This window comes from Spinacia oleracea, chromosome 3 (genome assembly GCF_020520425.1).
Source record: "Spinacia oleracea cultivar Varoflay chromosome 3, BTI_SOV_V1, whole genome shotgun sequence".
NCBI lineage: Eukaryota > Viridiplantae > Streptophyta > Magnoliopsida > Caryophyllales > Amaranthaceae > Spinacia > Spinacia oleracea.
The window spans coordinates 3027058-3050617 of NC_079489.1; the positions used below are offsets into that span (position 1 = coordinate 3027058).

At 35.5% G+C, this 23560-nt stretch overlaps 3 protein-coding genes across 5 annotated transcripts; 1 reads left to right on the forward strand and 2 right to left on the reverse strand.

Annotated features, from left to right (window-relative positions):
• The first annotated feature begins 520 nt into the window (after positions 1 to 520).
• LOC110784140 (N6-adenosine-methyltransferase non-catalytic subunit MTB) lies at positions 521 to 8799 on the forward strand. 3 transcript variants are annotated; one of them, XR_002532263.2, is made up of 8 exons: positions 521 to 785; positions 1414 to 4132; positions 4687 to 4770; positions 4948 to 5052; positions 5127 to 5235; positions 6241 to 6392; positions 7779 to 8292; positions 8372 to 8799. XR_002532263.2 is itself a non-coding variant. In XM_021988557.2 (7 exons), the coding sequence occupies exons 2-7, from the start codon at positions 1487 to 1489 to the stop codon at positions 8202 to 8204; spliced, it is 3522 nt and encodes a 1173-aa protein (XP_021844249.1). In that variant the 5' UTR covers positions 521 to 785; positions 1414 to 1486; the 3' UTR covers positions 8205 to 8799. The 3 variants fall into 3 exon arrangements, 1 of the variants encoding a protein (XP_021844249.1); XR_002532264.2 differs by having other exon boundaries at positions 7779 to 8288; XM_021988557.2 differs by having other exon boundaries at positions 7779 to 8799.
• Positions 8800 to 9113: 314 nt separating this feature from the next.
• On the reverse strand, positions 9114 to 13647 carry LOC110784139 (BAHD acyltransferase DCR). The gene is made up of 2 exons (XM_021988556.2): positions 12929 to 13647; positions 9114 to 10354 (listed from the first exon to the last, which is right to left on the reverse strand). Exons 1-2 carry the CDS (start codon positions 13463 to 13465, stop codon positions 9449 to 9451), a joined length of 1443 nt encoding a protein of 480 aa, XP_021844248.2. The 5' UTR covers positions 13466 to 13647; the 3' UTR covers positions 9114 to 9448.
• Positions 13648 to 18383: 4736 nt separating this feature from the next.
• Positions 18384 to 23273, reverse strand: LOC110784075 (UPF0496 protein At3g49070). Its single transcript, XM_021988476.2, has 3 exons — positions 23070 to 23273; positions 22869 to 22951; positions 18384 to 19577 (listed from the first exon to the last, which is right to left on the reverse strand). The coding sequence occupies exons 2-3, from the start codon at positions 22921 to 22923 to the stop codon at positions 18523 to 18525; spliced, it is 1110 nt and encodes a 369-aa protein (XP_021844168.1). The 5' UTR covers positions 22924 to 22951; positions 23070 to 23273; the 3' UTR covers positions 18384 to 18522.
• Positions 23274 to 23560: the final 287 nt, after the last annotated feature.

A 23560-nucleotide genomic window follows, 5' to 3' on the forward strand; every position in this document is an offset into this window, starting at 1 on the left:
TAGTTTTTAGGCCCGGGTGATGCCCTATGTTACTGCATTAGTAACATTTATATTATTCTTACTTTGTATTTGAAAATATTATTAATCAGTTCCTTTTTATTACATTTATTAGTATATATTTTTTTACAATGATAGCATGCAATGTGTTATAGCTCACGTGAGGTCGCGGGTTCGAGTCTTATACATGCTACATTTTTAAATATATGAAGTTTACTTGAAATGAAATAATCACAAGCAGAGCGCCACGTGGCACATAAACTTCTTTGGAAACGCCTTTTAATATATACGGAGTAGTATATAGATAACACCAATTAATATACAATCAAGAACAGATAAAATTATACTGCCTATACTTTCCTTGCAAAATAGTTACGAATTTGCCATTTGATTGGAAAGTTTTACTTGGAATTTCTCTATTCTTATAATTCTCACATAATTTCATAATAACGCTCAAAATTTTGTTCATTTTAAAGTGAAACTTATATCGATAAATCTAAAAACGCCAATTATAATAGAAGATAAAATGAATTAAGGTGACAATTAAAAAGAAACCATTTGACAAATTTCCATTCTTCTCAAACTCCAATTTTTGGTTCCCCAAATGTGGCAAATCGGCATAGTCACATGATCTCCTCTGCATCTCCTTCCTCCTCTTCCTCCCGCATTCTGCATCTCTTAAAACCCTAACAGAAAAACCAGCTTCTTCTACTTGTAGTTGTATTCACAGTCGGCGGCGCCGCCTCTGCCAACCACCTCTCCTTCTCTGTCTGCTATTGCTATTCTCGGTAATTATCTACAAGTCTTCTGTATCGATTTCTATGCTGATTTTATGTATCTTTATTGATTCGAAAATGTAATTCTCTAACTATCTTCTGTTGGATTTTTTGTTAGCTTTGTTTTGATATGATTCGATTAGGTTTTACTAATTCGAATTTTCTGGGTTTCAATTTGTTAAATATGTTACGCTGGGATTGTTTTGGTGTTGTTTTATGCTTAATTAGTCTATACCCACTTCATAATTCTACTTGAAATTCGTATAATCCATTTTTGTATGATTCAATTTTTCTGACAATCACTGCCTCGGGGATGGGCCTGTGCCTTTGGGGTTTTCGTATTTGTCGGTATTACATTGTGGTTGGAACTAGGTAATGGGGTATATGATGCAAGCATATTGTCAGGGTATGAAACTATGAACTAGGTGGTCATTGTAGATTTGAATTTCAAGCTTGTGAAATGGGGGAATCGACTTGGGGAGGGGGGTGGGGCCAGGGGAAATAACAGGTTGCAATTTCTCTGTACTGTTTTTGGGGATTTCATTCATCTGGTGATTTGAGGATAAGCTGCACTACAATCTTAGTTTTCTTTTGAGGATTTCCATTTATTTTTCTTAATTCTTTTTATTTGTCTTTATAGGTCTGTTCGAGAAATTAGTGTTTAAATAACGTTGAGTGACAAATCGTTGTTCAAAATCCGGTAGATTTGGGTGATGGATTCACCCGAGAGAAGTCGAAGTTATGCTAAAAGGGAAGTAGAGGATAGTGGGGATGTCAAGAGAGAGATTGCCGGTGATGATGAGGAGCGAGAGGGTGGTGGGAAAAGGAGGCATAGGCTAAGCAAATCAAGAAGATCAAGTAATGGAGAAGATGTTGATGGATGGGATGGTAGTGGGAGAAGGAAGAGTTCTGGAGAGAGAAGTGAGAACAGGAGAATGTCCACTAGAGGGGATACTGATGAAGGTGATTATGATGCAAAGAAGGATTCGATTTCAAGCTCCAAGCTGGTAAGGAAGAAGCAAGAGGTCAGTGCTTTAGAAAAATTGAGCAACTGGTATCAGGATGGGGATTTAGAAAACAGGCATGATGCAGGAGATAAATCTGGAAGTAGAAGCCATACTTCTAGAAGTGATGACAATGAGCGGAATGCGTTGAGGAAAACATCTTCCAAAATCTCTGACCATGAAGGCTCTCATAGGAGTAGTAGAAGCAGAGACGAAAGAGCTCGTGATGGGGAGGACGAAAAGGTGCTGGAAAAAGATTCATATCATTCGGAAAGGAAGGAGAGCAGTCGAGAGAAGGGGCATGGTTTTACTGAAGATTTAAAGAATAGGAGAAGATGGGATGACTCTGATGCTTCCACAAAAGGTGAGGATAGTAGTTTTAAGGGTAAATCTGAGCCTAAAAGCGGGACAGGATCAGAATCCAAGCATGAGTCCTCCCGCGAAAGGAGCGCATCTGCTAGACTCGATTCTGGTGAAGGAAAAGAGAGAGTGTTGGAGTCAACCAGCGACAAGGGTAAATCCTACAGCAAGGAGGAAAAGATAATTGATTCTGATAGGTCCAAGAACAGAAGGTCAGATGCTGTCGAAGAAGATAATAAAGCTAGTTCTTTAACTCGTGAAGATAAAAATAGTAAGGAGAAAGGTGATAGACATAAGGAACTGAAAGATTCTGGTCGCGAAGCTGTAGATAATAGAGATAGGTCATCTATTCCGGAAGAGGATGTCAACTCCTGGATGAAAGACAAAGTTGCAAGAGAAGTTGGGAATTCTCGGCGGTCAGGAAGCCCTGAGAGGGGTGGGCGGCATCGCCATGAGTTGGAGAACACGGAGATGGAATTTGAAAGAGGCAGCAGTGTAAAGCGCAAAGATCTGGAGAAGGATAATTTCAGAGATGATAGAGCAAAAGGCAGAGAAAATAGCTGGAGTGATAGGAATAGGGAAAGGGAAGGATCCAGGGAAAGCTGGAAAAGAAGGCAGCAGCCTGGCAATGATAGGGATATGGAATTAGTTCATGATCGTGATAGAGATCGCGACTTGCCTAGACGTGGTCGTGATAGGATGGATAACGATAGGGGTCTAGGTCGAGCTGGAAATAGAAAAGATGGGAGGAGCGAAGCTGTCAAGGCCTCTTCGAATTTTGGAATTTCAACTGAGAACTACGATGTCATAGAGATACAACCTAAGCCTCTTGACTATGGAAGAGATGATCCTGGATCTGGTTTTGCTAGGAGAACAGAAGCCGTTCCACTACATGATCCAAAATCAAATACACCTGAAGAATGGGGACGTGCACAAGATGATCAGCGTAGGGCTGATGCAGATGGGGCAACTGCTGATGACTCGAGTGTAAAATATGTGGATGAAGCTACATCTTCACAAGATCAAAATGCATGGAGGGATGATGCTGATGGTAGGCCAGGCCGAGTGAGGGCCCCACAAGCTTCTTTATCTGCACGACCTTCTGTTAGCCAAAGTACTTCTGGTGGTTCTCAGCCTCCTAATAGCAATCAAGAGGCAAGTAACTTTAACAGAATGATGCAACAGGGTCCTAAAGGTAATAGGCCGAGTAGAGGAGGTAGAGTCAGGCCACCTGGAAGAGACAACCAGCAGGTCAACATCCCAGTGCCCTTGATGGGGTCTCCTTTTGGACATCTTGGTATGCCACCACCTGGTCCAATGCAACCCATGAACCCTGGTTTATCTCCTGGTCCAGGTCCTCCGGTTCCCCCTGGCATGTTTGTTTCACCATTTTCATCACCAGTTGTTTGGTCCGGTGGCCGGGGTGTTGATATGAGCATGCTGCCTGTCTCCCCTGGTGTTTCCTCACTTCCTCCTGGGCCACCTGGGCAGCGATTTCCATCAAATATGGGGGCTCCCCCAAATCCAGGCATGTTTTTCAATCAACAAGGCCAAATAAGAGGAGTGCCTCCAAGTGTATCTGGACCAGGGTTTAATGCCATTATGCCTGTAGGTCGAGTTCCTCCTAAAAGCAGTGGGCCTGCAGGTAAGGGGCAATCTAGAGGAGAGCAAAATGATTACTCTCAAAATTTTGTAGACACTGGATTGCGGCCCCAAAATTTCATACGAGAGCTAGAACTTACTAATGTTGAGGATTATCCAAAGCTTCGGGAGCTCATACAAAAGAAGGATGAAATTGTTGCAAATGCATCTACTGCTCCCATGTATCACAAATGTGATCTTCGGGAGTTTGTTCTGTCTCCAGAGTATTTTGGGACCAAGTTTGATGTTATTCTTGTTGACCCGCCTTGGGAGGAATACGTTCATCGAGCACCTGGTGTGACTGACCACATGGAGTACTGGACATTTGAAGAGATAATGAATCTTAAAATTGAGGTAATTTTCCATAAATGTTTCCTTATGTAATGTACTCCCTCTGTCCAAAATAGTTGTCACATTGTCTTTACTCTTTCCTCTCGTTATTAATGATATTTTTATACTTATATTGAAAAAATCCTTTCTAATAATTTCACCATTCCAAATTCTCTCCACCATCCAATATAAGTAGGGGAATCCTGGTAAATTTTATCATGAATTACTCCCCCTTTGTCCCAAAACAAATAACTTCAAAGGTTATGAACACGTGCTAAGGAGTTGTTTATTTTTGCTTCTGGAATTTAATCGGACATGTATAAATAGTGGTTTGTTAAATTACTAGTAAATTTGTATTGATAAAGTAAATGTCATATGACATGGTACAAGATAAGTTAATTAAGTGAGCAATAAAATGGAATTGACAGGATTTTTTTTTATGAAAGGTAACAACTTTTTCGGATATCCCAAAATTGTATTTGTGACTATATATCAGTATTATGGAATGATACGAGAGTCTGGTGAAGGCTTGTTTGTATGATGGCCCTAATTTTTAACTCTGTATTAATTGCTTGCAGGCAATAGCAGACACACCGTCTTTTATATTTCTTTGGGTTGGTGATGGTGTGGGACTTGAGCAAGGGCGACAATGTCTCAAGAAGGTAAGCAAGTAGAGCCTTTCTTTTGGATTGGGGCAGGGGAAGGATCATTGGCCAATTGTTTCATTTTGATCCATTGTTAATTCAAGGAGTCGTGTTCCTCTTTTAGCTCATTAGTAAATGAGTACACTCCACCGCTGAATATCAATTCTCATTTCTTTCCTTGTTCTTTTTATTCAGTGGGGATTTAGGAGGTGTGAAGATATATGCTGGGTAAAGACAAACAAAAACACAGCAACTCCAGCATTGCGGCATGATTCTCATACCTTATTTCAGCATACTAAGGTTAGTCATAATCTCGTCTAAATATCAAAGTGGAATTGTTTGTGCCTAAAACTGTGCTATTAATTATGGTGAAGGAACACTGTCTGATGGGCATAAAGGGAACAGTTCGTCGCAGTACTGATGGGCATATAATCCATGCCAATATAGATACTGATGTAATTATCGCGGAGGAACCACCTTATGGTATGTGTCTTTGTTAATGTGCTATACTCGTATATTTTTTTCCCATTCATGGTGTCTGGATTTTAGTATGAAATTAGTGCGATCTATTGAGGCTTGTCTATATAGACCACCCTCTGTGAGTAAGGTAAAGGACTTGTAATGTACTCCCTCTATTTCAAAATAATGGTTACACTTCTCTTTTCATTAGAACCAGGTAAACTTGGTGATCTTTACTAAAATGGTAACTATCTAACCAATACTCACAGTTTATAAAATTTGATATTGACTTGTTGAGGACTTGAGGTAGCTCCTACCTCGTGTAATGGTGCTTATGGAAGACACTCGGCCCATTGATTACACTTCTTATGTGTATGTTCTTTCCTCGCTTGGTTATATAATGTTTATGTAATGGTCCAATCAATAAGACACTTCTTACTTTATGTTTAATGTTCTTTCCTTGCTTGTTCAAGAGTAGTTGACCCTTATAGGCTGGCTTATTTGCTCATCCTTTTTAAATGTTTGTTTGGGACACAATTACTCTGCATTTTTTGCTTATTTGTCTATGACAATTTCCGGTAACCAGAAGAGAGTAGAGAGGGTAAAACTCTCATTTCCGAGCGTATCTTGAATATTTGCTTGATGCCCTGGAAACCTCATGGTTTCGGACTCTGGTAGGGATATATTGTAGGAGTATGATCTTATGAATGTTATTCTAGTTTGCTGGACATCTGGACTCTAACTTCGGGAGGGTACCTGCATCTGCATGTTCAAATTTATTAATGAGTACTTTGTATGGAGTACTACAGAAGCAGCTATTGCGGCATTGTTGTTATGTTTCATTTTTAGGTATCTTACGGTTGTAAGGCCTCTCTTTCTTTTGAGATTTTAGTTTTGCTTGTGATCACTACAAGATTATTTATTTATTTATTTGTTTGCACATGCACCTAATCTGGATTCAGAGTCACTTTTATATTTATGCTGATTTAGTTGTTTACGAGGAGAATTTGCTCAACAATTTCTATATAGGTTCCACAGCTAAGCCTGATGAAATGTACCGGATTATCGAGCATTTTGCTCTTGGTCGTAGGAGGATTGAGCTCTTTGGCGAAGATCACAATATCCGATCAGGATGGCTGACAGTTGGAAAAGAACTATCTTCGTCAAACTTTGATGCCGAGGTGAAGTGCTTGAACTTTAAAACTCAACTTCTTTCTGAACATACATAGGAAACTAGGTGATCCCCCCCCCCCCCCACACACACACACACACACAATCCTATAGAAAAGAAAAACTGATGTGAAGTGAGGATTTCCAGAGTCTTGGGAATGGTATTGTCTCATTTAGCGATGAATGAAAGTGCTTCAGTTAATGCGGTGATAATAGCTTAATAGGACACCAAAAATTCCTATTACAGACCTGTAGATTTCTAGGCTTTTGTGTTGGGCATCATTAATTTGTTGGAACATGTACCGGACTTCTAAAATTGGCACATTCAGTTATTTTGCATCGAAATGTACATTTGGACCTTTAAAATATCATGGAAATTAGGAAGAGAAAGTCCAAATTCTGACTTCCGCCTTAGAGAGAATATGATGGCTGGTTCAGGTATTGTGATGGTTTATTTTTTTTATGTTGCTGCCATTTCTTCTGCTTTCTGAGTAAAATGGGTGAATAGAGGGGAAGTGCATCGGTGAATATACTCGGAAATTGTTGTAGTAAATGGTGACAAATGAATGCGTCAAATGTCTGGTGAGGTTGCATTTGGGTTTACAAGTGAAGAATTAACTCTAAGGTATCCATGTGTTTGGAAGGTGTGGACGTGGTGGGATATTGTAACTCTTAAAAGTCTGATAACATAGGTTCTCATCGTTGTTAGACGTGTTCGGTTATTTGGGCAGGAACAGAAACAGTTGAAGGTTAGTCCGTCTCACGATAAGATGTGTGGACAAGTGTTTTGCATTTTTAGGTTTATTGCTTCTTCAGTTCTGGTCGTGGAGTGGAATTTTCTTTGGTTCATAAGGTGTAAATATGCCTGAACTTTTTGAGATAATGGTTGGTAGTGGTGAAGTTCTGGTGAGGTATTTTTTTTTGTGCGTCTGATAATACCTTTCTAGAGGCAAGAGGTTTTCACAGTAGACAACTTGTCAGGTTCTTTACTTCACGTGCTATTCATGACTTGGCACATAGATATGGTTTCTTTACATTTTAGAAAATATATATTATTTCCCTTTCCCATCCGAAGGTTCTAGAATGGAGAAATAGTCAGGTGTCCAGCTATATTGCCCGGACTCGGATACCCATATTGCACACGGTACATGTCCAAGTGTCCGACACGACTATCTTGTCAAAGAATTGCTTGATTTAGTCCAAAATGAAGTGTCCAAGTGTCCATACCCATGTCTGAGTGTCGGGAATCCCACACGGGTATTTGGGGGTAAAATGAAGAGTCCGGGTAACAGAGGTGTCCAGAACCTAGCTCTGTATGTATGGAAGTTTATCTTAATATGTCTTTGTTCCCTGTCCATGCATAGTAGTACTGAGTTAGGTCATCCATTCTTTTGCAGGCATATACGAGGACCTTTTCAGACAAGGAAGGGAAGGTTTGGCTAGGTGGGGGAGGACGGAATCCACCACCAGATGCACCTCATCTTGTCCAAACAACACCTGAAATAGAGGCTCTTCGGCCAAAATCACCTATGAAGAATCAGCAACAAATGCAACAACAGTCTAACTCAATTTCTCTAACAACAGCAAATTCTGGTAACAGAAGAGCCACTGGAAATTCTCCTCAAAACCCTAATCCTTTTACTGTTAATCAGGAAGCTTCTAGTTCAATTCATCCTCCACCTTGGGCTTCATCAATGGAGGGCTTCAAAGGTCCGAACGAGAATGCTTTCGACAACATGTATGGTTATAACATGCATCCGATGCCGCCACCAAATGGGGAGTTTCTTGATTTTGAAACTCAGAGAATGATGAATATGATGTAGTGAGATCACCAGACAAAAGTATAACAATTTAGGGTTTGAATGCAATTGCTTGCTTGTCGAGGAAGAAAGGTTTGAAGCAGATCAGTGAGTAAGCATTTGGGTGAACTTGAAAACAGAGGTAGTGTTGTATTTCATAATACCAATAAGAAATTCATGCATGATTTCAGGTTGACTGGGGAGAAAGCATGGTGAAAGAAGATAGATTACACTATTACAGGAGCATAAGTTGTTTCTTATTGCAACAAATGGAACAAGGTACGGACAATTAGGCCGAGAATTGGAACTATGAGATTTCAGCTGTAATATCTTCAAGTATTTTCTGAAGTTACATGTGAAATCTTGGTAATTTCATTTACCAGATGATCAAAATGTAAGAAAATGCAATTTTGGCTATGCCATTTTTAGTTATTGTAATAGTTCTAGCAATTTTGGCTAAAAACGGTCTCTTGTAATGATTTGTTCTCTTCAGTCGCCAATGTCCTCCATTTATAGGGATGGACTTTGCAATTTTCTTTCTCAGTTTAGTTTGTTAATATGTATCTTACTTAAACAAGGCTTTCATCATGATTGGAATTCATTGTTACATAGCTCCCAACCTCTCATATACTTTGTACTTCGTATTTTTTTGGTGGGTTAAGTCGGAGTTTTATCCTTATCCCTATCCGTAAACCCGTTTATATGGATCTCGTGCGTATATGAGAGGTTATCGAATGACTCGTAAGATCATTTCTACAATGTGACTTTGTTTATTGCTTCACAAAAAAAAACGTGTCTCTCTTATATCGTGTGCCACAAAATTGTATTTGGTCGTGGGGATGACCTGGTCGATAATCCCTCTCCCTTTATATTGTGTGCCACTAATACTATGTAATGTAATTAAGCACCCACACTAAATAAAAGACACAACGATTTATCAACACAATTGTACAACAATATAATCTTTGTAATATGTTTCATACAATAATAAATAATTAAAAGAGGATACATTTCCTAAAAACATTTCACTTGTAATAATTATAACTTTCAACAAAGCCTCCTAATGACAAGAAAAATGGAGCTAGGCAAAAATCACACCTTTTTCCCACCATCAAATTGTCCAATTGTTTTGCCTAACCCCATTTTTATTGTAACTCCAATCATTAATTAACAAATAATACATTTCCCAAACATAAATAATAAAACTTTAATTATAAAAATAAAAAACTTCAAATTTACCAACATTTTTATGAAGATCAAGTAATTAATCAAACCACCTCACCATCCATTAAGAACTTCTTATCCCTTTCCAAATTGTCCATAGCCTTGCTTTCCAAACTAATCTCCACATCAATCCCATTCCCCCCTCCTTTCTCCGAGTACAAATAAACCATTCCATCGAACCGGTTGTTCGCCCCGCTTCGGACCCGCTCGGGTTTTCCGAACCCGAAATCGACATCGTAAACCTTAAACCGCGGCGAGCTTCCGACGGCGACACAGTTCATGCCGGCATCCTTGTATTGGAAAATGATAGGCTTATCCTCCCACTCCTTGTTTCGCTTATCGATCGCCGCCGCGTTGTGGGCACCAATCGCCGCCTTGACATAGCCGGCGGCGAACTCCGGCGGGTGGCCGAGTAGTAATCCGGCGGCGGTGCCGGTGAAGATTGCCTGAATCAGGTTGCCGAAGTAACTTTCCGGCATAGGTGGGTCCACCCTTTTCCGGCAGTCAGCAAAGATAGTAAACACAGTGGGATCCTCAGGTTTGAGCTCACGCGCCGCCGTGACGGCACGCCAGATATGGGAGGAGAGTGACTGGAAGGTGGAGAACGGTGGCCCAGCTGGGGCAATGGTCCCATTAGTGGGCCCCTCTGAATTGTGTTCCTTCTTGATTTTCTCGATCGCGGTTGCTGAAAACCTGAAGAGCTTCTCCCTAAGCACTGGCGCGGCGGCGGAGACGGTGCTGAGGTCCGGCTGCGGCGGCGCTTGGGGAATCTCTAGGCTGACGCGCGTGGAGCGGGCCTTGGTTCGCTCCAAGAAGGGCTGGATTGAGATTGATTCGGCCCCACAACAGAGTTCGGCCCATGAACTCATGAAATGCCAGGTTGCTGACCCATCAAGTACGGCATGGTTGAATGCGCACCCAATTGCTAGCCCATCACGAAGCTTGGTTAGCTGTTACAAAACAAAACATTAAAAAACTAAGTCCATATTTTTATTGTTTTTAAGGGCGAACTTTTACTACTCCATCCGTCCCTTAATACTTTATTTTGAATGGACATGCTTGTCAATGCACAATTTTGACCACTAATATCTTTAATTACATATTATAAAAACTAGAAAAATGTTAATATTTTGAAAATATATATTAAGATGAATACAACAATATATTATATACTAACATTTGTTTTCATATACTAAAAATAAAATAGGGTCAAAATGAATTATGTGAATAGTGAAAAAAGTCAAAATGATGCGAGTATTAAGGGTAGATGAAGTATTATTTCTTCCATCCCAATTTAATTGCGATATATATGTACATTTATATTTTTGCCTCTGTTTTGTTTACTAGCAATCCGTGGACTATGGACCATGGTGCACATAGAGCATGGTGCACCATGTGCACCAAAAGAACACATGTGCTTAAACAAAAGAACATGACATTACGACAAAAGAACATGCAATATAATGTTTTACTTTTTTGTTATAAAAAATCACAATTTATTAAAAATATAAAAAAGATATATGTCCATGTTCTTTTTACGTAATCAGATGTTCTTTTAATTATATATTAATGTTCTTAAGGTGCACCATACTCTATGTGCACCATGGTCCACCTTCTAAATTGCGGTTTACTAGATAAGGGTGTGTGAATTTGAAAGCGAAACCATTCTTAGAGGGATAGAGACTAGATAAGAATTTTTTAGATCGGAAAAAAAAAAGTTACAAAAAATATTCAGATCAGAACGGAAAAATTCAGACTAAATGAGACATGATTTGATCAAAAACTAGAAAAATCATATCAAGTCAGAAAAAACAAAAGGCATTCACAGAAAACATTTAGATCAGAATAAACAAGACTGGATCAAACACTAAAAAAAATCAGATCAGATCAGAACAAGTGAAGAGAACAGAGTGAGACTATTGAATGATACTCCGTAACTCCTTAATGAGTAGGCCTATATACGTGTGAATTTATTAGCATGGACAAAGCTGAGCCGTTATAGTTGTTGGCCTTGTTGCTATCACAACATAGACATGCAAACTCCCAACTAGATTCATCATCATTTTATAGGTACATTTTTTTTTTTATGTTCAAGTAATTACGAGTCGTTTTACCATTAATATATTACCGTAATTCTACACCGTAAAAAAAAGAAGAAGAAAAAAATAGTGAACCTCAAGCTTTATCCATAAATTGGACATACTTCACCATAGTACAATAATAGTACATAGAATAAAGTCTGACCAAAATATTAAATGATGTATGCATAAACATAAACATATTCCTAAAATAAAATTGGACTATTGAAACAATAGTTCAAACACACACATGACATGACACAGAATATTAAACTCGACTTCTATAGGTTTATTAACACTCCGAAACATGAACAATAGAACGAAATTAATATATCCTATTAAGAAGATACGTAGTACGGTTTAGCAACAAAGTTTTGACAATGTAGATGTCAACCATCTTTGCTGGTAAAGTTTTAATAATCAAGACTTGTGATCGAATCATGTCTACGATTTAAATGATCGACTAATAAATTATTATTTTAATATGATTATGACCAGAAAGTCAACAATAATGAGTCAATGACCAAGAGTCCACGACCATTGTTTTTCAATTTCCAAGATGAAGACAGCTAGATGTATTTATCATGCATGTGAGGTTCATTACTAATACTCGTACCAGAAACATTTTGTTCATTAATACAAAATCAGACGTTCTTTTATAGAATTACAAAATCTCAATTAACTTTTAACCCTAGTTGTATGATTTTGAAAATATTAAGAATTTAGTAAAAATTAATCAACATAATTTCAAATTGTAAATTCGCTTATTCGGCTCGCAACAACTATATGTGGGCGCGCGCCTTAAAAGCTGTTAAAACGGTTATTCAAGTCGGTTTCGGATATTACAATGACATACAAAACTTGGTAAAATGAAAGAACATGAAACAATCCAATTGGCGAATTCATACCCCACTGAAATCAATGGCCACATTACACAATTTGAGGCTAAAAGATTCAGTAAATGCTTCCTTTGACTTTCTACCATTTTTTTGTTTTTATTAATTTAAATTGGGTTATAATTATTTCATGTACAATGGTTCAACCACTCAAAAAATTAAAAATTCATGCATAATTTATTAATTTTAGTTCAAGATTTTACAACGTGGAATTCAATTGTGAGACCCCCAAAAACATAAACAAAAAACATTTATTTATTTATATTTGAAATAATTAAGTAAATACTTCACATAAATTTATATGTCAAAACAATAGTCAATACTCACACTAAAAGTCAATTCTTGTCAAAAAAAAAATGACATTTTGAGTATTAACTGAGCGATCTTAACAATGTATCAGCTACAACCACAACTGATTTAAACATCAACTGATAGCTAAACATACATTGTCCAACCTATAATACTCGCAAATTAATTAGTTAATTAATTAATTGAACACAAACAATGTTAATAATTAGAGTTTAAAAAAAAAGATTAGTTTGTAATTTACCTGAATAGCCAAGAGAGGACGTTGTAGACCCTCCAAATTAAGGACACCATTATAGGGCAACAATTCTTTCATGGCACTAATATCATCTTTTGATGATAAATCATCAACACATACCATCATACCATCATCATTACCATCATCATTAACATCAACAATTGCTTCTAAAACCTCAACACCATCCATATCATCATCATACATGATCTTAAACACACCATCATCATCATCCCTCCCTAATTTACCAGCCAATTGGTAAAAATCTTCCAAAACGACACTCAAACCCTCTTTTAACTTCTTCACAGTCTCCTCAAACTCGTCGTTTTTGTGTTTGTAGATCATTAGTTTTTGGTTGTAGAAAAAACCCAGATAAGGAAGATCAAATGTGATTAATTGACACTCTTTTCTCCCTAATTTCTTTCTGGGTTGGACATGGCTTTTCTGGGTTATTTTCACCTTAATTGATGAATCTAATTCCTCAATCCCAATTCCATTTTCTTTCTTCTCAATCCCATTTTCTTTCTTCTCAATTCCATTTTCCATTTTTTGGGAAAATTAAGGAAATAAAAGGGTTTTGTAAATATTAAAATTTGAGTAAAAATGAGAATGGGTTTTGAAATTAAATTAAAAAAATGGAGATGGAATTTATAGAGAAGAATTTTATGGATTATAGTTGGCTAAAGGGGGGGGTGGCATTAATGGTTAATCACAGAGAGGTAGCTGTGACAACATTTAATTTTTCTTACTTCTTTCTATCTCTATGTGCTCTTTTTTGGGTGGGGGAAGTTTAAATTAGTACACATTTAACCTTTTTGCTATTTTGATGTTTGCCAATTTTCAAACCAAAATTTCACTAAGTTTTGATGCTGGAGATGAAACTGCTACTCACCTATTTTAAGTATTTATTTTCGTACTTTGTTTGAAAATGCATGGTTAAAGAACTGATAAAGAGGTAAAATAAGTAACGCAATGTAGTTAGTTGTAGTAAATAATCACGTTGTAGGTAGTTGTAGAGTGATCCATGATAATATATCCCATCATACTTACTCGTAAAAGTGTAATAATATAGGTTGGCTCTTTGGTACGGACACTACAATAAATTACCACTAACGACGGGAAATTCCGCCGTTAAAGGCCTATAATCGTTGATTAACGACGGGATTTCCTGTCACGAACCCGTCATATATAAAAGGGGGTCGTCGTTAATGGAAAATTCCGTCGTTAACCCGTCGTAAAAGACATTTGTGACGGTTGTTCCCGTCTTTGTTTGGTTGTTAACCCATCGCAAAAGGATTTTACGACGGATTTTTTGATCCGTCGTCATTAGGTTGTCATAAAAGATACAAATTCTTGTAGTGTGAGTTTTTTTTTTTTTTTTTTTTATGTTTGCGAAATGCGAAAACATATTTCACTAATTTTACCGATAAATCATGCATGAAGCTGGAGATGAAACTGCTATGTACCCGGAAATTTCAAGCTTGCCGCGCCTTTAGTTAAAGAGAAAAAGGTTAAATAAATAATGTAATGTAGTCTTTTTTTTTTTTTTATAATTAAATTAATTCATTGATAAAAAGTCATTCGATATCTACATAAAGATTTGAATCTAAAAAATACATAACAATCGAATCAAATAAAAACTTTCTTTTACCATAGCTACGATCGTATCAAACATTCTGCATACCCTTTTTTATATTGTCGTGTAGTTAGTTATGGTAAATAAGGCACGTTGTAGGTAGTTGTAGAGTGATCAATGATACTCTGTAATACTTACTCATAAAAGTGTAACAATATAGGTAGGTACTATAGAATGGAGATAGTAGCATTATGGGTGTTTTTTTGCATGGTAATGAATAAAACAGAAATCTTTCATTAAACACTCCCATCCTCCTTTTTGTTACTTTATATAGTCCTAGTAGCAAATTGACGTTATATAATGTATCATTCTCATAAGTCCAATGTAAAAAAATCTTCCTACCTAATTAAAAAAACCGATCATATTTTGGATAGAATATGTGTTAGTTTAGAAGATCGAACACATATGTGAGACGAGCACGAGGTCTTTGAGACTTAAGGCTTTGTTCTGTACTTCTGTTCGGCTTATTTTGACTTATTTCAGACAAAAAATAAGTTCAGATAAGTTAATTTAAGTACAAATAAGTTCAGACAAGTTCAGTTTAAAAAAAAAAATAGGTTTTTTCATACATTTTCACACATAAATAAGTTTTTTCAGATAAAATAATTTCTGATAAGTCGCGGTAGTCATGCAGTATCGTCCAAGACGTGGAGAAAGACAGCCATGCATGCATGATTGCATGGGATAGGAATGGTCTTATGGAGTATATTTATATTTTAAAAAAAAAAATTGAAAAAGAGATTAATGGAATACGGTCCTATACGGAGTATGTAGTATAATACGGAGTACCAGATTTAACAGCACTAACCCAACTAACTTGGAGGTGCCAATTAACTACCCCGGCCCGTTTATTTAAGGACGGTGATTAAATGATTAATTATACGGGGCCCATTTTAATTTAACGGAAGTCATTTATTTTCTTCCCTCTTTCGTTGAACTCGGCCCATTCTGTAATGTATTCCTTTAAACTCACAAAATGGGCTGGGCTAATTATTACTGGGCCCATGTTTGGTTAACTTGCCTTAATTCTTGAGGCACTAATGCATAACGAAATTATTGAGTAACAATGTACGGAGTATCGTCAATTGTATGTTGATTCAGTGGTGATTGATGCTGAACTTGGTACGGAGGATTCCGTGTTCGATCCCCCGCAATTACAATTGGAAGGGGACTGGAACCTATCCACTTAGAACTCGTCCCGAATCCATATTAGCCCTAAGAATAAATCGGGTGGTACACTATATATATATATATATATATATATATATATATATATATATATATATATATATATATATATATATATATATATATATATATATATATATATATATATATATATATATATATATATATATATATATATATATATATATATATATATATATATATATATATATATATATATATATATATATATATATATATATATATATATATATATATATATATATATATATAGTCCTTATCACTCTGTCCTTATCTAGACGTGGTTATTGTACACGTAGCCGATTGGGTAAAAGGTTAAGGTCGACGTAAAAGGGTTTTTATTAGACAGAGTTATTAGTGGACAGAGTGAATACAGGGTCAGAATGTTAACCCAATAATTTATTAAAAGAAAATAGATCACGTAAATGTTAACGTATGAATAGATTAGTATTTACATTGAGTGTCAATTGCCTCTCTTTTCCATCCTCTTTTCTTGTTATTTTATTGACAATTTGACATGTCTGTTATTGACTATTGACCCGTTGACCCTTTTAAAAGTTACCCTCTAACAGCTGATCCTGACCCTGGCCCCGACCCGACCCGACCCGATATGACCTGCCAAATAACCAGGTCTATATGTATCTATTACATAATTACATCTACATAGTACCAACATCATTTGGAGTTTGAACAATGGGGGTGGTAAAATGCCATCAAAACCGTTGGTTGTTTTTATTAATACTTCCTACTCGATCAACTATGTAGAACTAATTTGTTGTATTTTTACAGGAGTAGACGTCAAACAATTAATGAAGTTGAAAAGGAGACACAGAAATTAGTTGAATATATATAGACAGATGGATTTTTGTATGATGTGTTTGTGTTGTCGTGGGTTTGCAAGAACTTCAACAATTTTAATGAACTTTTAATCTTTATACGTACAACTTTTCATTTTATTTTATTAGGTAAGAATAAGTGACCCTACTTACCCACCACTTATCATAGGTTAAGCAGTACAGTTGCGCAGGTCTTTGCTTGAGTTGTTCCCAAATATTTGGCTGCTGATGGGATCGGTCTTTTGACCTCCAAATCACAAGTTGAGTTTTCCACCAACTCCATCAACTTGTGTTGGTTCTTTATACGTACAACTACATTGTATTGCATGCCTACTTTTTTTTTTGGTGTTAGCACCCGATTCACCCTTAGGGCTGATTCGGATTCGGGGCGAGTTTTGGGTGGTTAGGTTCCAGTCCCCTCCCAATTGTTGTTGCGGAGGATCGAACACGGGTTCTCCCTACCAAGTTCAGCCTCAATCACCATTTAACCAACAAGCAATGCCTATTTGCTAGAATGCATAATTTGTAACCAATGTAATTTGATTATTTTGTAATTACTAGAATAGCCTTAGCGAAACCCTATAGATTATAGAGTCAAAGAGGCATTGCCTAGTTTGATAGGTTTAGGTACAATTGCTGTTAATACAAATTTCATTTTTGTAACTAAAATGGAAGCTCCGACGGTACACGCTTCTTTTTTGCACAATTGATCCCAGATCATTATGTGTAATGTCTTTGTGGTTCATTCGAATAGTAATGGTTTATAAAAAGCCATAATAAATGGTGTGATCCACAAACTAGTTCTTACTGGAGTAAATTCACCGTTTTCCATAAACTAGCACATTTGCAGCTCTTTAATTTATTGCCATGTTTCTGTTTTTATGAAACTTTGTTAAAGTCATGTTTCTATTTATATGAAGTGTCATATTTGCAACTAATGTAAGAGTTACGGAGTATATAGTAAACATGTGATATGTATAGAGTTATGATAGGTTTAGAGTCTATAATTTTTGTTTTTTATTTTAATTTTTTGACATAAGAAACTAGAGTTGTGTAGGGTGTTTAATGTTAGGTTATTGGGTCTTATACTCTTATCTACTCCGTATATTATAGTTATGTTACAATTTCATATATAAACTTCAAATGTAACCAAGTTATAATCAAGTTGTGTAGTTCAGCTATAACGATAATACGAACTACTTTATTTTATTTTATTTTGATATCCCATATGTCCATAACAGTATTGGTTTAAAATAGAAAGTTCCAAAATACGTACATTTAATAAGGTTGAATAATGAATATAGTTTAGGAGTAATTTGTGTCTATCGGCGCATGATTTTTATATGAATTCCTATATTAATTCCAATTTATAAAATACATTAATGCTTATTTGAAACTTTAAAGACTGCATATATATATATATATATATATATATATATATATATATATATATATATATATATATATATATATATATATATATCACTATCCTTTTTTTTATCGATATTTAACCGATTTAATTCCTAGATGAAAGGAGCTAGGGCAATAGATGTACTCACTTTCGTTTCTGATTAAACGTATCACTTGAACTTTTACGCTATTAATATTTTTACTTTAACTTGAATATTGTACTTATTAATACATAAAAAAAAAAAAAACATATGTTATCATATAATAATTTGTTGTTTTTATTAGTCACATGACTCGTTATGCATATTTTCACAATATCAAATTTATAACCTTTAAAAATATAGAATTAGAGATATTTGTATGCTGGTCAAAGTTGTGCATTGAGAAATGTAAAAGTCAAACTAAAGAACTTCTTCAGAAACAGAGGGAGTACATACTAATACTCTAATAGTATTTACAACGGATTTACACAACTATACAAGCTAGTAATAATAGGATTAATTAGTTTCATGTCATCTTGAATGCAAGTCCAATATTTCTTTTACAACTAAATTCCTAGCTCTATTAATGGTCATAAAACAAAGATACAAATGTTCTTCAAGTTCATCTACTTGATCCATAAAATTTGAGTCATTCTTCCTAAGCCGCCGCGCCACTTCTTCACCGGCTTGAGCATGTAGGTGACAATCGGCTCGAACCGTCAAAAACTCGACCATGTATCGTATATGTTCAAGCTCATCATCAAGCCGAGCCACAAGCCGGCTAATCGTATCCAAATCCCTATTCAATATGTAGGTCCCTTTAGCGGCTGCATCAAGCTGAGCCGATGTCTTAGCCAGTTGTTTTGTCGAGCTCGGGCCGCCTCTTATAGCCATTATAAGGCCCGGTACCGCCATAGCCATGGCTACAAAATGGGTTATGACTACGATAGTTATCGTAGTCGTTAGGGCTACGAGAAACACAGCCGAGCCGACTTTTAAGCTGTTAAGTACGTGCAGCTTGGCTTTAACCTTATCACGACGTGACTCAAGCCGTTTAAGTAGCTCGGAACAGCTCGATTTCACGGCTTGAAACCTAGCCGACGAGGACGAGGAATGAACAAACGGGTTAATGGATTTAGTGATTTCGGTTAGTCGGGTCGAAATTTTTGAGAAATGGTTATAATTAGGGAAATCAAAGGATTCTAGGGTTTTCTTTAGGGATCGATACTTGATACGCAATCGATCCGTATCTTTTAGTAATTGGCCACATAAAATCGAAGCGTTAGCCGTATGCTCGAAATAATTCGAGAGAAGGGACGTGTTTTTCGGTTGGTTTTCGGTTACGGATAATAATTTGGTCACGGTAGGTTGATCAGGGTCTAAAAGATGTTCAACGAAGATCCTATAAGAAAGTAACCTTGTTGCCGAGGTTGGTCCCAGAGATTTCCGTGCGAATGTGTCTTTTTTACATGTCAGTGCCATGACACGACCCCAAAACTCGTTATATGATTCCGTTCTAAAGGCGTTTGCGTATTCTTCTCGAACATCCACGTTAGAATGGACATGAAAATCACTCGATGTTGAAACTGCAACATTAAACCCAGGAAAAAAAAAAAAAGGTTAGCCCGTATACTCGTACGTAGTACCACGTAACATTCAACATATTCTTGTGACAAAATAATTAATGTGCTCACAAAATCGGGTAAACAATTAGTTAGTTGAAGACTTGCTGTTAGATTAGTACCATTAATAAAAGTGACAATGACACAATTATGAAAAGGATGGGATTATAAACTTAAACCACAAAAACAAAATCCAGCAACGTAACACTTATAACAACCAACCGTATTATCTAGTTGTTGCTTCACCCGGATGCCTAGCTGTGATTATATGATCCAAAGTTTTTACTAACCTCCGTTTCAAAAAGATCTTTACAGTTACTATTTGCACGAACTCCAATGCAATATTTAACTACTAATATATCCAATTTCGGATGGGAAAAAATTAACAAGATCTTACATGTAACTTTTTTATGTATATAGTGGTGAGAATTTACGGTCAAAGTTTTTATACTTTGTACACATTTTCCAAAGCGTAAAGAACTTTCTGAAACGGAGGTAGTACTTTTTTGAAAAGTTAAAGGTATACGGAATACGTACGAATATACGACTATACGAGTCAATCAACTAGGAATCTTAATTCATCGATATAAAATAAGAAATTTTGTTTATCTATATAAAGGTCGATCAATAATTTAATGTATTTGAACATATTATGTTGCACGATAAGCAACGAATCACTATCTAGTTATCAATGCTTATAAGTTTATAAGATTTTTCTAAATTATGATTGTGATACATATTAATTAACTAATTTAAGGTGTCAATTATTATGTTGTCACACTCCATGATAATACTTTAGCACCGGCATAGTTTGAACTCACAAAAATGTCCAACTTGTTTTGCCCCAATTTCTTCGTAACATTTTTGATACTCCGTATTTATTTTTGAAAAACACACTAAATATTTGGTTATGTTGACTCTTACGTCTCGTTTAATATTAGGCCAACATTATGAAAAATGTTGGTTGTTGAATAATAATAATCCTATGTTTAATTTATTAGTTCATCAAAATGCATAACTAGAAAGTGTACTAACCGACTAACCAATGACTTAACAATAATAATAAAGATCGAAATCATAAAATCTACTAATATTCTATTAACAAAATGCATTAAGTAATTTACGTGGTACAAACTTGTATCAATTTATTTATTTATTTTATTAGGATCTTATTAACACTTATCACATGTTAGCCAGCTCACCTATGCAGACCTTATTTGAGCCACTCTCAAACAATTTTGCTGCTGATGTGGCTCGATTTTGTGACTTCTAAGTCACAAGGTCAGTTTCCAACAACTTCATCTACTTATGTTGATTAGCCGATTGAATTATGGCACTCTATACAGGACTCTCCCCGTAAAAAAATAAAAATAAAATATACATGACTCTTGAATGCACAATTTATTTTAGACACTTTGGGACCATTTTAGTACCATTTTGGAGATCGCATATCGTATTTCCGCGCTGTCTTAAACTCTTAGGCCCTTAGGTAAAAAGTACTAGTTGATGAAATACATGTAGTAATAAGGGCGACCTATGAAAGGTGGCATTGATTTTAATAGCTTGATTGTTTGGCCAACCTTGGTGCCCTAATAATAATTGTTAGTTAGTTGTTGCCTTGTTTGATCCTCTATATGCAAATTAATTTAACCTACCCTAAACTTTCCCTAACAAATAATGCAACAATGTCAATTGTTTGGCTTAATTGATAGAATTGTTAAAGAACGGTATGAACTATCAACATAGAGTTGGTAACATGTTTAATTATGTCATTAAATTACATTCCAACTTCGATCCCTATCAAGGTTTCATAAGAAATACATAGCGGGCGACTTATGTTAACTACACTTAGATTTAGTGACCAATCTTACTTAGGGTAAACACATAGACACTCGTTGTAACCTGAACTTGTCACAACTGGATTTATTGGAACTGCTTGAACCTGATTGATCTGGTAGAACTTGGTTGAATCTGATTGGAACTTTTTTGATCTGATCAGGCGTAATTACAAGAGAGTAAATGTATAGGACCTGATTGGAACTTATTATCATTATAAAACATGGTTTCAAATTTGTACTTATTAGACTTATAACTTATTTTTAGCTAGCTTAACTTATAACCAAGGTAACCATTACCTAATTGATAAGTTAATTTATGGGTTGGTGTACATTAGAGAGATGAATTCCTGATTTTGGGACCAAGGGTCTACCACCATGTTAGAAGTGACCACGTACAAATGTACAATGAGAGTGAGGTTCAACTGTATTTGTTTGCTAATAATTACGGAGTATTTGTATAATATAATTATCAACATACCGTTGAAATATTGAATTATGGTTTATGTACCACTTTGAGTTTTCGGACTCGAAATATCATTAATGGGCTTTTTTTTCTTTCTTTTTTTGACATTGATCCTTAATGGGCTTAATGGCCTATAAAAGTGTTTAATTTGGGCCGACATGGTTAGCTATATATTGGCCATATTTATAAGGACCTTTTTGACAAAAACTATCTTAAAAGTATTTAGGAAAAATTGATAAGAATAATCCTAACTTTCACTCATCTTCTAAAAATAATCTCAACTTTGAATTATTTAGAATAATCCAACTTTTGAGGTTACCTTCTCAAAATAATCCAAAGTCTTTTTTTCTTGTCATTACTAAACCATTTTGAATCTATTATACATAGGCAAATTAATAGTTTTATTTTAAGAAAATATGTTCGAAAGTTAGGATTACTTTAAGAAGATGAGTGGAAGTTGGGATTATTTATTTCAGTTTTTCCAAGTATTTATTGTTTTTTACTACCTAAAACAAAAAACACATTTTTATGTTAGAAACACTACCACGGTACCACCTTGCAGTTTTTTTCTATTTTCGAAGCATTACCATCTTACGATTATATTAATCTACAATTTAACTTTCTATTTACTTATGCATGCATATAAATTGTTCTATAATGGAACAATATAATCTAACTAATCCACACCTTTTAAGCCTATACATATACAAGTACTAATAAAATGCACATATCAATGACATATTGGCATAGTGATTAAAGCTGAGGGCTTACGTCTCAGGTTTTGATTTAATATCTCCTTATTTGTAATTTCTATTACTCCTGTGACTCATTCGAATAAGGGAAAAAAAGCTAATAAAACTCTAAACACATCAATTAGAGAATTTCAATATTACTTTTACTAAGCTAATCAAGCATATAACAAATGTTAAGAAAACGAAGAGATAGAAAACATACCACTACTTGAGAAGACCTTTTTTGTTCGTGATATTATTCTCCTCATCTTGCCCATTATATTTAATAAACAATTTAACAATTCACTGCAATGAAATAACACAAATTTTAGTTTGAACTTAAACAATTCACTGCAATGAATTAACACAACTTTTAATTTTTATATATTCGCGTGCATATAAGACTGATAAAAGGAAGACGAACCTTTTAAACTTCAATTAAGGAGCGCACGCAAAAAAATATCAAGGAAAATGAAAATAATGTAGAAAAGAAAAGGGCAGAATTAAGAAAAAGTGAGAGAAATGAAAGAGGGTGGATTTATATAAAAGAATTATTGTAAAGATTTTGAAGATCGAGATTATTGCTTAGAAGGGAAAATAGAGAGAATTGAAGAATTAAACATTAAGCATTAACTAGGAACCTCAAGTTTAGTGAACTTATGGTATAAGGTATGTATTTAAGCACACGTCTATATACTTGAAACTTAGAAGCAATAAATAATGAGCATTATTATGATTTTGTGTTGGTTTTTGTGGTGCTCATCTTATCTCTCGATCATAGTCATGAGATTGAGACTTGTATAGGTTATACACCTATATTAGATTGAGTATGATAGTATAAAACGGTTGACATTGTTAAGTGTATTTCACATGTGATTGTTAGACTTGTTATCACCCATTGAAAAAATAAATAGA